Genomic DNA, 14,500 nt, shown 5'->3' on the forward strand with positions numbered 1-14,500 from the left:
CTATAAATTTAATGTGTCCAAAGCTCTCTTCTTGTCATTACCTTCATCAGGAAAACTCTTACCTAAAGATTTGAAATCCAGGGATGTATAGATACGTAGAAACGTTAGGAGCTATATGACCGAAAGGGACATATTAAAAAGAGTAGCTAAATTGAGTCTCATATACAAAAAAGGCATTTATCAGCATTTTTTTATTTGCCGTATCCAACACAAGTGCGACTTTATGGAGCAGAAACGGATTACCTTTCTAAAGCGCATGAGTTCACTCAATGTTTTTTTAAAATATATGTTTGGGGAGGGGGTAAGGGATTGGGGGGGGGGGGGGGTGGTGCGATGGGTGGTCATGTTACTCAATCTTGAGTTGTATGTGTAGTTGGGTAGTTAGACTTTTGTTTGTCTTTTTTTTTTTTCTCTTTTTGACAATTAATCATAAAATAAGGAAATATGATGTGATTGACAATGAGACAATTGTCCATGAATCAAATACTAAAAGACGTGGATGTTAGCAACTATAGGTACGTGTTGGATAACCTGTCAACACTGATGAGGTTGTGAGTTCGTACCTCGCATGTGGCAGGTACGTTCGAATCAAACCTTAACCAAAACTTCAGTTTTCCTGCCGAAGGTCTGTGGTTTTTTCTAGTCACTCCGAATTCCTCCACCAATTAAAAAGTGACCACCACTAAATAGCCAATAGTGCTGAAAGTGGCGTTAAACACCAACAAAAAATCAATCAATCCATCGTCTACATTGTTTTTGATTGCATCTTGATATCTATTTTCTGATTTGGTTTCATTTAGCATTGAACCTGTTGTGTGGCTGCTAAAAGGAAATGCATAATAGTGAATAAAAGTGATGTAGTGTATATCCCAGTGAAACATCAACCAATCGAAAAAAAAGACACGTCCTTTGAAAAATGAAGTACTAGTAAAGGAATCATCTGTGCAAATGGTAAACTTTAAAAAAAGTAATTCTGTTTTTAAAACTATTGGGTCAAGTACTGATGATTATGATTCAAATCAACGTTAATGATTATAAATGTTATCCTACAGTATAACCCGATTTAAAATTGTCAAATTCACTGATAACTTATCTCGGAGATAACTTCGTTCATTCAGTAAACACAAGTTATAAATGTTGTTGTATACGCGAATGTGTTAAGAAAAATGTGAATAATTTATTAAAAGTGGACTTTATTTTGTCTCTACTAACCCATTAATTCAAAAAGCAAAATCCTGTGGTATGTCTTCTTCTTATAATTTGTTATTTTTTGCTGTGATTATGATAATTTTGATGCCACACTCAACTGCAACCGAAAAGAATACATCAGTTCAAGGTAAGATTAAAAGCTACAAAATATATGCTTTACATTTACTGCTAAATATAAAATAGGGAGTTTTGGTATGGTTGCCAATGAGACCACCTTCCACTAAAAGAAAGTACTGTGTACTGTACAAGCGGTGTAAATCAGGTTTGAACTCTAAAGATCTATTGGAATTTTTGAAATCTAAAGACTTTGGACTTTTCTACATTGTACACTTAGATTCATTATGATGAATTAAAAGATCGTATTAAGTTTGTCTTACTGAAAAATGACTGAATTTTGCAGTAATGAAAAGTGACTGAAATTTATTGCTGAGAAATACTAAAAAAAATGGCTGACATTATCAGTACTGAAAAATGACGAAAATTTTAAGTACTAAAATCAACCTTTTCACAACATTATTGAAAACATGCATATAGTTAAATGTACTAAAAAGATATAGATAACAAAGGAACTGATTGATGATATTGTTTTGATAGTACTCTATATATAGTAGCATTAAAAGTACATGTACACGCTATGTAAATTCCTGGTAGTGTATACTCTATATTCCGCTAAGAACAAATACTGTAATATTTCTTCCAGTGGAAATACTTTTCTATAATATCTCTTCCATTTGGAACTTGTATCATAAAGGAACTTATAATGCATGACAAGCTAACTTATATTGTAAATGGACTTCTAATGCATGACAAGCTAACTTATATTGAAAGTGGACTTATAATGCATGACAAGCTAACTTATATTGTAAGTGGACTTCTAATGCACGACAAGCTAACTTATATTGTAAGTGGACGGCTAATGCATGACAAGCTAGCTTATATTGTAAATGGACTTCTAATGCATGACAAGCTAACTTATATTGTAAGTGGACTTTTAATGCACGACAAGCTAACTTATATTGTAAGTGGACTTCTAATGCATGACAAGCTAACTTATACTGTAAATGAACTCCTAATGCATGCCAAGCTAACTTGTTTTGCCACGAGCATCACTGAGGAGCAATTACTTTTCGAAATGTACAGATGGTACATCGATGTTTATGGTTGTTTTATCCAATTGCCCGGCCTTGTATACAACTCTGATATTATTTGTTTCAAATTAATACAACTTCAACTCTTGTTGCAGATCTCAGCTGCGTGCTACTTATCTCAGTTTTGAATTATCACGGTGAACATCCTTAAAAATTAAACCTTAGTTTTTAAACATATCAGTAAATTGTTCCCCGTATTTTCGGTAATATATCTTTAAGCATACCCGAAAACGTTCGAGAAGTGTGATTTTTGTAATATCTTATTTCCACTGTAGGTGTAAATTGCACCAATTGCTGGTACGGGTGTGACAACGTTACGGGACAATGTTCTGGAGAATGTGGTGATGGTTTCTATGGTGAGAAATGTGACCACACATGTCTATCATGCTACGCATGCAATAAAACAACCGGATTTTGTACTGAATGTCGGGATAGACATTATGGATCTAAATGCGAGTATAGGTGTGCTGAAAATTGCATGGAGGGATGCTTTATTTCAGGAAAATGCTTTGTTTGCAACGAAGGTTTTTATGGATCTCGGTGTAATTTAACATGCCCTTCCCCGCATTGTAGAAATGGATGTGACAGATACACCGGAAACTGTACATCATGGGGATGTAATGGAGGGTACTGGGGTAACTCCTGCAATACAACATGCCCAGTTAATTGTGGAGAAGGGTACTGCCACCAAATTGATGGTAGCTGTCAAACATGCAAGCCAGGGTATAGCGGACGGAAATGTACTGACCGTTGTATGGATAAACAATGTAGTCTTTGTCAGTTCGATGCTTCAAAATGTTATGAATGCTTGACCGGATGGTATGGTAAACACTGTGATGAAAAATGTCCCAAGCATTGCTCGACAGCCGACTGTGATCAGGGAACAGGAAAATGTCTAAAGTGTCAGAACGGTTACTTTGGAGAATTTTGTAATGGAAAGTGTGACGTAGCTTGTGATACATGTTCTGATAACGTGTCATGTGATACGTGTAAAAAGAGTTTATATGGTGTTTTCTGTAATCTTGCATACCCAAAGGAATGTATTGATTGTGCACGTGATGGAAAATGTGAAACTTGCAGTGCTGGTTACTTCGGTGCAGATTGTATGTGCAGCATTGCAGAATGCACGAATGCAACAAACAAAAAATGCTTCCGGTGTAGAAATAACATGACCTGGTATTCATTTCAAAATGGTTGTTGTCCATGCAGTGAACATTGCCTCCAGATCAATAACAACGAACCAACGTGTAACTTTAACACTGGAACCTGTATGCATGGTTGTAAAAACAATTACATTGGTGAAAAATGCATAGATAAATGTAGTGAAAACTGTGAAACTGGGAATTTTTCCGCTTGCATCAATGGCACAACCATATGCCAAAATGGTTGCAAGGATGGTTGGTATCTTCCAAAGTGTGAATTTAACTGTTCATTGAATTTTCCACACTGTGATGCATGTGAGGCATATACTGATAAAGACGATAAAAATCCTCATGTTTCATGTCACAAGTGTCAACCAGGTCACTACAGCGATTTTTACACCAGTTTTTGTAAGCCCTGTGAAAACTGTATTGACGATGCATGTGACGGCTCATTAGGATTCTGTAATAAAGGTTGCCGTGATGGTTGGTATGCTCAGAGAGCTAGATATTTATGTGAATATCGCTGTAGCAGTACGTGTGTTGATCAGTCGTGTGACAATATAGGAGGTGCATGCTTAAAAGGATGTCACCATGGTTATTACGGTCAAAATTGTGGGTTGAAGTGTTCCAACGGTTGTATGAACGGAACATGTAACAACACTAGCGGAGAATGCGCACTTGGCTGTACTACGTCCACTTATGGTAATTATTGTAATGTATCGTGCAGTAATAGCTGTGGACAGGGTGGATGTAGTGATAAAACTGGTGTTTGTTTTGGTGAGTTGTAAAAAGTATATAAAAAAAAACGAACTCCAAAGTAAATTAAAAACGGGTAAGTGCATAAAAACTGACAAACTCATTAACCAACAGAACGAATGTAAAACAACCGTCATATTTCTGATTAAATACAGGCATTTTTCCGAAGAAAATAGTGGGTTAAATCTGGTTTTATATCCAGCTAAAACTCCCACTTGTATGACAGCTGTTTGTAGTTCAGTTATATCGACACAATTGCAAAAGATACGTTTTTCTCCATAATGTCTGTTATAACGCTTAATGACTTTGTAGCCATTAGAAAGAGTACTCCAAAAAAAAAAACGTCTAAAATACACAAATAAACACAAGAAGAAGTCACGTGTACGCACTTTTAAGAAAAGTACATCATTAGGATATCACACCTCTCTGCGTTGAAAGCCTTACCGTGACTTTGGCATGTAGAAAATCCAACAAAAAAGCTATGTTCCTTTGATTTCACAAAATAGATTGTTGGGATCATGTGCCACGATTAGATACACAACATTCCTTCTTTTCTTTCACAAGAAAATAAAGATAGCTTTGACATATAAGACGCGACTTGAGTTCAAGGAAATAGGGAAAACATTGAAATTTTCAGATCAAACGTATTTTCTGGTATCGGTAAGGTTAACACCACGAACACATGTCTATCGTTGGTCGAGACATAAATGCAACGTTTTAGACAACCAATTCGTGATAGTGAGCGTAAATCAAGTGTGTGTTGATTTCACTCGTCCTTCCACACACCCTGCTGGAGCAAATTTTGTGTTGAAAGCAAACTACTGTTACTTTATACAGGACAAAGAAAAAATCTTTAACATCTCAAACTTCATTTTTATTATAGTAAGTATTAGCAAATGACATCTGCTTTCCCGGAATGTTTTGTTACCATCTGATTGAAAGACAGACCCTGTGTTAACGCTTTGCTTATAATAATCTGGCAAAACTTCATTAAACTTTCTGTCAGAGCATGCATTACAAAATGATAAGAAAACATAAATTACAGAGTCCGAAGCGCTTTTCTTGATTTATCTTCAGAGAGAACGCGCATTCTAAAACAATGAAAAGCAAATTAGGTATAATTACTTGATTGACCGTTATGGAATAACCGTTTTACAGATGATATCGGATATGTTCCTTATGTCGTAACTACAATACCCTTCCCTTTTCACGAATGTGACCTACCGAATAATACTATTAAACGGATTTGTAATAACATAAGCAACACGACGGGTGCCACATGTGGAGCAGGATCTGCTGACCCTTCCGGAGCACCTGAGATCACCCCCAGTTTTTGGGTGGGGTTCGTGTTGCTTAGTCTTTAGTTTTCTATGTTGTGTCATCTGTACTATTATTTGTCTGTTTGTCTTTTTATTTTTGGCCATGGCGTTGTCAGTTTGTTTTCGATCTATGAGTTTGACTGTCCCTCTGGTATCTTTCGTCCCTCTTTTTTGATTGTTTGAGGAGTTTATGACCAAAAAGAATAGCCAAACCCAACTAATGTCAAATTTCCTTGAGGGAGTTGGAACCTTGGTTTCTAAATGATTTCTAATTTATCAACAACGAGTTTAAGAAAGGTAGGTTATTATCATGTCCGTGACGAAGCACTGATTACTGAGCTGATAATAGCAGTGCTCCAGAAGCTGTAACGCCCGAGTACTGGAAAAAAAGAAAAATAGCACTTTTAAAATTTGGTGTGTTCTAAGCCCTTTTTTAATTGATCCTCATTTGGAACGCTCCTACCTAACATTTAAGAGCTAAGGATATGTTATTGTTAAATTGTGAAGGATCTTATGTCGACTCGGAACATTGCCAGAAAATGTTTAAAAACTTGGACCCAATTAAACTGCGGTGTATGTTAAACATCCTGTAAATCACTTTCCAAAAAAGCAATTTATTTGTTTCGTTTTACAAATCAGATTGTAAAGCTGGTAGATATGGAGAAGAGTGTAATTTTCGTTGCAGTGGATGTCTCCACGGAGATTGCAGGAGACAGTCAGGAGAGTGTGGAAGTAGCTGTTTCCCTGGAATATATGGGAGATTTTGTAATTCTACGTGTGTACAAGACTGCTTAACGTGTAACGAAACGACTGCAGAATGTATTCAATGTGAAGGCAATTTGACAAGGTATAAATGTGACATGACTTGTGGAAATAATTGTCGCGATAACATTTGCGACAAATATAATGGCACATGCGCTGATGGATGCGTTAATGGATACTTTGGAAAATTTTGCATACATAAGTGCAATACAACATGCAAATCTTCATTGTGTAATGATACAACCGGTACCTGTTTGAATGGATGTGTTTCTGGATGGAAAGGACCATACTGTGCTGGTAAGAATGCTTACGATCTTTAAAATTATTCTGTGTTTTAGAAATAGTCCATTAAACTTTTAAAAAATCAGCCTTTCATATTTTCAAGATTTTCTTTCACATGCTAATTTTTCTTTTGACTTTTTACTTACGTATGTCTCTAAGTATTATATTTTCTATAATGATTAATGGAAACGTGTCATTTACAATTAATGATGGATGCGTTTTAAGTTAAATTTAGTGTAAGATATCAAAGCTTTTAAAAGAAAAACATTGGAATGAAATACATATATATACAGAAATACAGAACCAATGCATACATAAACACACAAAACTTCTTATAGTTAAACACAAAAACTAGGCATACAAAAAACTAGGTATTTACAATTACAAGAGAGACGAACGATACCAAAGAGACATTCAAACTCATAAGTCGAAAATAAACTGACAACGTCATGGCTAAAAAAGAAAAAGATCAACAGACAAACAACAGTACACAAACCTCAACATAGAAAAGAGATATTCCATAACGGTCAACCAATTCGTGATGATGTCCGTAAGGAAAGGATGATTTCAACTTCACCACTCGGACCTCTTGGTTTAATAGCTTCCTAGTGAGCAGCAAACCTCTATCAAGAAAATCATGATAGGAAATACAAGCCCTGGAATATCGTATCAACTGGGAGATATATACTCCGTCTGCAGGACCTGCTTGAATGTTGCTACATAGAAATGGTTATTTCACAATCGGGAAGCTGACATCATCCTTTTTGTCGTAAAGTTTTGTTTTAACCGACCCTCACTGTCAATTTCTAGATGTAAGTCAAGATATGATGCAGACTTAACTGTATCTGTTAACCTCATATGAATAAAGGAACAAGTCGGCAAGAAGAGGAGCACAGTTGGTTTCCATAGGAATTTCGATTGTTTGTTGAAAAATCACAAAATTAGGCATCTTGATAATGTCAGTTTCAGAGAATTTCTTTATTGAATCAGAGTGATTTTTTACAAAGTACGATTTATCCCTCCCTAAGACAAGATACTTGTAACTACGTTGGCCATTCTTTTTTTGTGAAATAAAGCAGGACCAACAGGTGAACTCTTTCAATTTGCTATTTAGTTTGGAATTGGGAATACGTGCTTGTATAAAGTGTAGAAAAGATAAAACTAAGCATACATTATACTACATTTTCACATTAATAACTTTCTTGATCTCCTTTATACAAAAATTATTTTATTGATGAAGGATTTAATGTTCTACTGACGAGTTTTAAGGTCCAGTGATGTGTGCCGTTCGTTATCAAGATCTTAAGCACTAGTATATGTCAAAAAGATATGTTTTGATCGACAGATTTTTTTCACATTTTTATGTAGTATTACGAAAACTAAATATTGAATCTCTACGTAATAAAATTGTAGTGGGAAAAAATTAAACTCTTCATATAGTATAAGTTTTTTAATCAACTTATCATATTAAATGATATATAATAATGGATAGTAATACATAAGAGGCAACCAACAGTAGTAATTAACCAATGTTAAAACTCGTAAATCACTACAAAAGAAGAAAAGAAATCACGCAATGGCATGAAACCCAAAAGGAGCAAGACAGGCCAAACTTCTTCCTTGAGGCATTCATCACCTATCATGCGAATCTAGACTCAGAAGGCCGTATGTTGACCTATAGTGTAAAATTGCTTACATCCATACATATATAATATGCATTGTTATTTTTCAGTAAGCTTACCTTATCCAAATAAATCATGGTTGTCGACAGGTATGATTGTACTCATAGTCATTCTGGTTGCTGCATCCATCGCAGTCTTAATTGCTATTTTCGCACGCCTTTGGTTTACCCGTCAGTAAGTAGTTTCCTTTATAATAGTTCAAGAAGCATAAACTACGATTAAGACAAAAAGTTAACATATGATTGTTTTTTTTTTGTTTCAAACATTTTTAAAACCGAAATTGTAAAATAATACTAAGAAGTCCGTTTGGTTCAATTTTGTCAAAATAAGCTGAAAAAAACATCGCTAACAATAGTTCAACTCATCTGAATTCGTATTCACGTGACCTTCAATTTAACCTTTAGCTGGAGATATGTTACGTATGTGCTAAGCATGTAAAGTTATTAAAAGAAAAGAAAGACAACATTGGAAATTGAAACGAAGGGAAGATCAATTTGGTTGACTGATTATGTATATAATAAATCATTCAATTATAGGAATAAGCGGCGATTGCATATTACTTTTGTCAATAACACGAAATAAAAAAAACCTATAAAAATCATCATTATTGATTGCGCGTGCTTGTCTTTCTATTTATATTTCTATTTATGTTCGGCATTCTTCGGATGTCATTTTGAAAGTTAATTAGAGGTATTCTATTCAAAAATAAACAGGTGATACTGCTCCATTATAACGAGTCCATGCGTTGTTGATTGTTTCTTTTTTTACTTTTTGTAACTTGGATTTACGTTTTAGTCTGTTATAAATCAAATATAAGAATTTGAGTCAAATCGGTGAATATGAATTTTACAGCTAATGCCTCTTTAACGTTCTAACTACATATCCCGCTCAGTTTAATAACGTATGGTTTCAAGTTTACTTGTTTAGTTTTGATAAAAAAAATTTGCAAACATCTCCTAGTGGAAAATCAATTACTTAGAACCAGGCTTCTTATTTATAATAATGACCTAGCTGCTGACAAGAAGTTTGTTAAAAAAAATTTTTTATTCAGTATATATACATTTTATGTTTATGATTATACAAATTTTGTTTGGCCCTTGGGAATCGTCTCAGCTATGTATAAATTTTGACTGGTCCCTGCTTAAAAAAAAAGGTATTTAGCATTCATGAGAAGCAAAACTTCAAAGACACACCCGTCAATTCGAAGGAACACAGCATGGTTCTGAGGGAGCACAGCATGGCCCCTATTGCTTTAGACAGCGCAGCATGGCTGCCGAACGAGTTGAACTGACGGTGGTGATGAGACAACTGAATTCTTGGGGAATATATGAAATTTGGTTTATAGTTTCAGACAATAAAATTTCATTTATGTCCAAAACCTCAGATGAGAATCAGCTGAGTGCCCCCAAGGATAGTGTGAGGTGGTTTCGCCATCAATATATCAACAATAATATAACATGCTTCAAAGACAAGTAGAATCATCTACTAAAACTGAAGATACGCATATTAATATACAAAAGTAAACACTTCTATATACAAATGTAGAAATTTTTAAAATTCAGTTAAACATTGTTGAGCATATTTAATAGAAGTTAGAGAAATCTTGAAATGTCTACAATAACTATCCGATTTCCATCGACCAAATGCTTTGATCGTATGATCTTCTACGCGTGCTTTTCCCGCACTAGTTGCGGCACCCGATCTGAAAGAATGACCATTATACAAGTTTGGGTCATAACCAATAAGTTCTAAAATATTTTTCAATTTTAACTAGAAAAATTGTCTAGTTAAAGCTTCCTTTTTCCCTGTTATAAAAAGCGGATCGGATTGAAACCCAATTCCAAATTCTGATTGCCTAATACTTAAATATCTCTTTAAAGTTAAAAAAGGGCAAATAGAGTTATTTATTTTAAAAAGTTTAATATCTATTCCTTTTCGGAATGGATCAGTTTTAGACTCTTTTTTTAAGTCTGAGAATAGCATGATGAATTGTATTGTATTTATTCTAGGCAAGACAATAGACATTCTCTTTTATTGCTTGAAGAAAAATAGAGATATAAAGACGCTATTAAATTGACCAGCCGTCTAGGAGGCCAACATATGCATCTGTGGAATAGAATTACTTAGGAAATATGAACGTAGGATACTGAATTTAGGATGCAATTATAATTGACGTTTGTACAACCCAATCCAACTATTAACTGTGAAATTTGAATAAGATGCAAAATATAAAGTTTTGCCGCTACCTCACAGTTCACTCTTTGAAATAACAATGATTATTTTAACCGCTAAATTATCAATTCTCTCGAAGGATGCAGTTGCTGCCTTGACCACATCTTATCTAATAGTGCAAAAATCTTTGAATTACAGAATGATGTCAATTATGCATTACTGGAAAATAAACAAATCAATATTCCAATGTTATGTAGCAAAGGAGAGGCGGAAAACATATCAAACGAATATTTCTAAAAACTCATAATTTGAAAAACTGATAAGGCCATGGCAAATAACAAAAAACGACAAATAGACAAACAACAGTTTACAAAACACAGTTTAGAAAACTTAAATGATAGGGATCGCAGTGCTTTGTAAGGGTAAGTATATACCACTCCACATGTGGCATCCTACATGTCCTACGTATTGCTCATATAAGTACAAATTTAGTTATCAGTCTCACTCGGTGATGTCACATTCGCGGAAAAGAGGACAGTCAGGATTGTTGTTACAACAACAGGCTATTTCCATAATCATATCTTTCACCGGAAAAGATCGTCAATTACGCACGCCCTTATGAGGTCATTTACCAGATAGAAGGCGCGCTTGTATCCCTGCACTATTCAAGTTTCACGCATTTTCAGGATCGTCATTCTGCAGGGTAGTCTAGAAATAATTTATGTTCTGTAGGTATGCAATCTCAATTCTGAAAGGAGGGTGACCAACTTATAAGTTTTTAATTTCCCGACTATTTTGTGCAGAATGTCATCACACTTTTTCACCCATTCGTCCACATGTGTTGGAAGTGACGATGCATACAATTTGGTCACCTGGTAAGGGAAGACAATTGAGAGATTCAACTAACTGCAGTATCTCGGAACTGGCGTATTGTAACACATCCATCGCCATATATGAAACAAATATTCCATAACGGCCATCGAACTTGTAATTGCGTCCGTAAAATTTTCGATGGGATGACTTCAATTTCATCACTTGGAACCCTTAGTTTAATAGCTTCATCCCTGGTTTTTGGTGGGATTTGTCTTGCTCAGTCTGTTTCTATGTATGTAAAATAGAATAGTCCGTTTCTATGTATGTTGGCGTTTGGTTCCGTGTTTATGTTGTTCCGTTGTTTTCCTCTTATAGTATATGTTTTCCCGATTTATGAGTTTGGTATCTTTCGCTTCTCTTGTTCATTGTAAGCGGCAACCATTTTTCAAGGAAATCAACTTTCCAGCAACGCATGCGAATGAAATATATATCTTCGTTGCGGGTCTTTAATAAGGCTTCCATTGAATTACGGATGTTGCTCGCTAAGAAGCAACTAAATGGTAAAGTTGCAATCGTCTTTTTGAATGTTTTACGGTCGTCAACTTTGGCCTTTTTTAACTGTTTTGATTCGAGCGTCTCTGATGAGACTTTTGTAGACAAAACGCGCGTCTGGCGTTTATTTACCTGGTTAAAGAAATTTATTTCAAAACTGATCACGTATACGTACCATTTGTCGCACTCACAATCCCACCCTTTTTCACCTTTCATGATTTAAACCCAAAACATACTCGCCTATTTTGAGTATCCGTGTTTTACCTCGATTTTATGTTTGGTTTGTGTTGCTCAATCTTTTTTTTTTAGTGAAAGGTTTTCTGAAGTAGTTTTTGCTCTTTCCTTTTGCTCTTTCTTTTTTTTCTTTTTCATTTTATGATTTTTATTGTATCTTGGTATCATATTGTTCGTACATTCTTATTATCAGTCATATTTATGGTGGTAAAATATCTGCATGTCTTGTATATGGCTTTCAAATTTCACAGCCGATTCGCTATAAATAAACTCCCATGTATTCTTAAGATAGTATCATATACTGTACATTCTCATCGAAGACTTGTAAATCCTTAATATTTCTTAGTCGCATAATTACAATGTCATATATTCTATTCACTTATGTCTTGTAACAATGTATGTATGCACTGTAGTTTGAACAACAAAAAGATAAATAAAAAAAAAATCTTTTAAGAATGGTGGTGATGTATCTGTGTTTATAGTCATCAGTTATAGTAGTCTTTGTTTTGTTTTCCAGCAATTGTTATAATGCATATAGCTAATGTTGTTCCCATAGTAGAAAAACCTTGTATTTATGCCTTTTTGGTGCAGTTGGGTTGCTGTCTCACATATTCCAAAATTTATTATGTATATTATTAAATAGATTTTTTTTAAAATACATAGACAACCGTTGTAAATCTACGATTCAGTATTTCATTTTCCGGAAAAAAGGTACCATTAGACGACACACCATCCTACTATCATGTAGGAAAATTAGCTAAAACATTGACATGATTGACAAGTTGTTCATTTCAACTTTGAAAATTTAAAATGCTTATAAGCACTTAAGACTTGATACATCAACTTGATCAGTCATAAGGTTTCAGTCAGTCAATAATTTCCAATAGCTTTCAATTACAGTCAATGAAGCCTGCATTGCGTCTGATATAGGCTAGTTTTGTAAGTTTTATTAACCGTGAATCGACAGTATAGGTTATATCACCTAGCTTAGAAGTACATATGTTCACATATTTAGCCTGTACCAAAAATCAGTTGCCATTACAACAAATGAACGTCCGGTTCTTTGTTTTTTTAATATGCACTATTTTAGCTTATATTTTCCAATCAGTTATTATTATCTAGAAGGTATGGAGGCGGTTTGTTGATCCCCCAAAAAGATAAAACTTCACTTTAGTATGTGCATGTGTCAAGCCTTTCTAGCCCATAATGTTGCATTTGTTGTCTCTCTTTGGCATATAAATATTTGGTGGTTTACTTAAATAAGTGCAAAATAAATGTTATTTGTTGTAGGAATCAACTTCTAAATAGTATATATTCATTTCATGGCTATCAATTCGATGTCTACCATATTCAACACTAAAAGCTTACTTATTTCCTTCAAACTGATGCCAACAAACGAAACATACCCACAGTTATCACAAAGGTCATTTAAAGGAAAGGTCAATTTATAACACCTAATTATATGATAGATGTGCACATACCACACAAAAGTATAATGGGCAATTGAGTGACAAAAAATTACCTCCCCTGTAAACACTGACAACTTGATCTGTTCAAAGTTGGTTCCGCTCAATTGGTACGTTATGCTCGTGCATGTTCACACTTTAATGACTTCATATACAGGAGTGTGCTCCTTACGCAGAAACTGCTCCAACAGAGTTATGAGGAGGAAAGATTAAAAATGACACTCCGTAAATTTTATGGACACCATCACGAATTGGTTGATCTATACGATGTGTCTGTGTCTAAAATAACTGATGACATTTTTACCACGTCTTAGATTGTGGTTTAACATCTATGTCGTCTGTCTGCTAAGTACCGAACGTGACCTATTCCCGAATATGAGTGTTAATTTGCATTGCTATACGACATGTCTCGGTATTTGTACATCCAACATTCATGTATTTATTGATGGTGTTTCTGTTATGGTTTCGGTTGGATAATGTGTTATGTCTTATTGTTTGTAGTCCAAATCATTATAAAATTGCCTTTCAATACCATCATTTTCATGAAAATTGTTTGGACTGGTATTGTGAAAATAATTGTATAAAGTTCTAGATTGCATGTTCGTAACGTAATTGAGTCACTGTTTGTGGTGTCTGTCGTTGATGGAAGATGTTCGTTGTTATCCTGCTGTTTGCATGATTGTCGACTATTATATTATTTGTTTGTGCGTTTCTCTGTGATGAGTGATCTTGTGTGTGTTTGTGCGGTATTTCTGTCACGTAGTGTTGTCATTTTAGCGATACTTTTTTACATTGTCATATAAGACGGAGGTTTTGCTAGCCATAAAACCAGGTTCAATCCACCATTTTTTCTTACAATGTCCTGTTCCAAGTCAGGAATATGGCAGTTGTTATGAAATAGTTCGTTCCTATGTATGTTGGCGTTTGATTTTGTTGCACTTCAGTGGTCCTGTTGTTCCTTTG

General features: G+C 34.7%; 1 protein-coding gene across 1 annotated transcript; it reads left to right on the forward strand.

Annotated features, from left to right (window-relative positions):
- Positions 1–2,974: 2,974 nt before the first annotated feature.
- LOC127701818 (multiple epidermal growth factor-like domains protein 10) lies at positions 2,975–4,287 on the forward strand. Its single transcript, XM_052205785.1, has one exon. It carries the CDS (start codon positions 3,112–3,114, stop codon positions 4,285–4,287), a length of 1,176 nt encoding a protein of 391 aa, XP_052061745.1. The 5' UTR covers positions 2,975–3,111.
- Positions 4,288–14,500: the final 10,213 nt, after the last annotated feature.

The sequence above is a fragment of the Mytilus californianus genome, unplaced genomic scaffold (genome assembly GCF_021869535.1).
Source record: "Mytilus californianus isolate M0D057914Y unplaced genomic scaffold, xbMytCali1.0.p SCAF_5, whole genome shotgun sequence".
NCBI lineage: Eukaryota > Metazoa > Mollusca > Bivalvia > Mytilida > Mytilidae > Mytilus > Mytilus californianus.

Excerpts from the sequence above, each read along its gene's own strand:
- LOC127701818 (XM_052205785.1), top strand. The coding sequence starts at position 3,112 with ATGGATAAACAATGTAGTCTTTGTCAGTTCGATGCTTCAAAATGTTAT.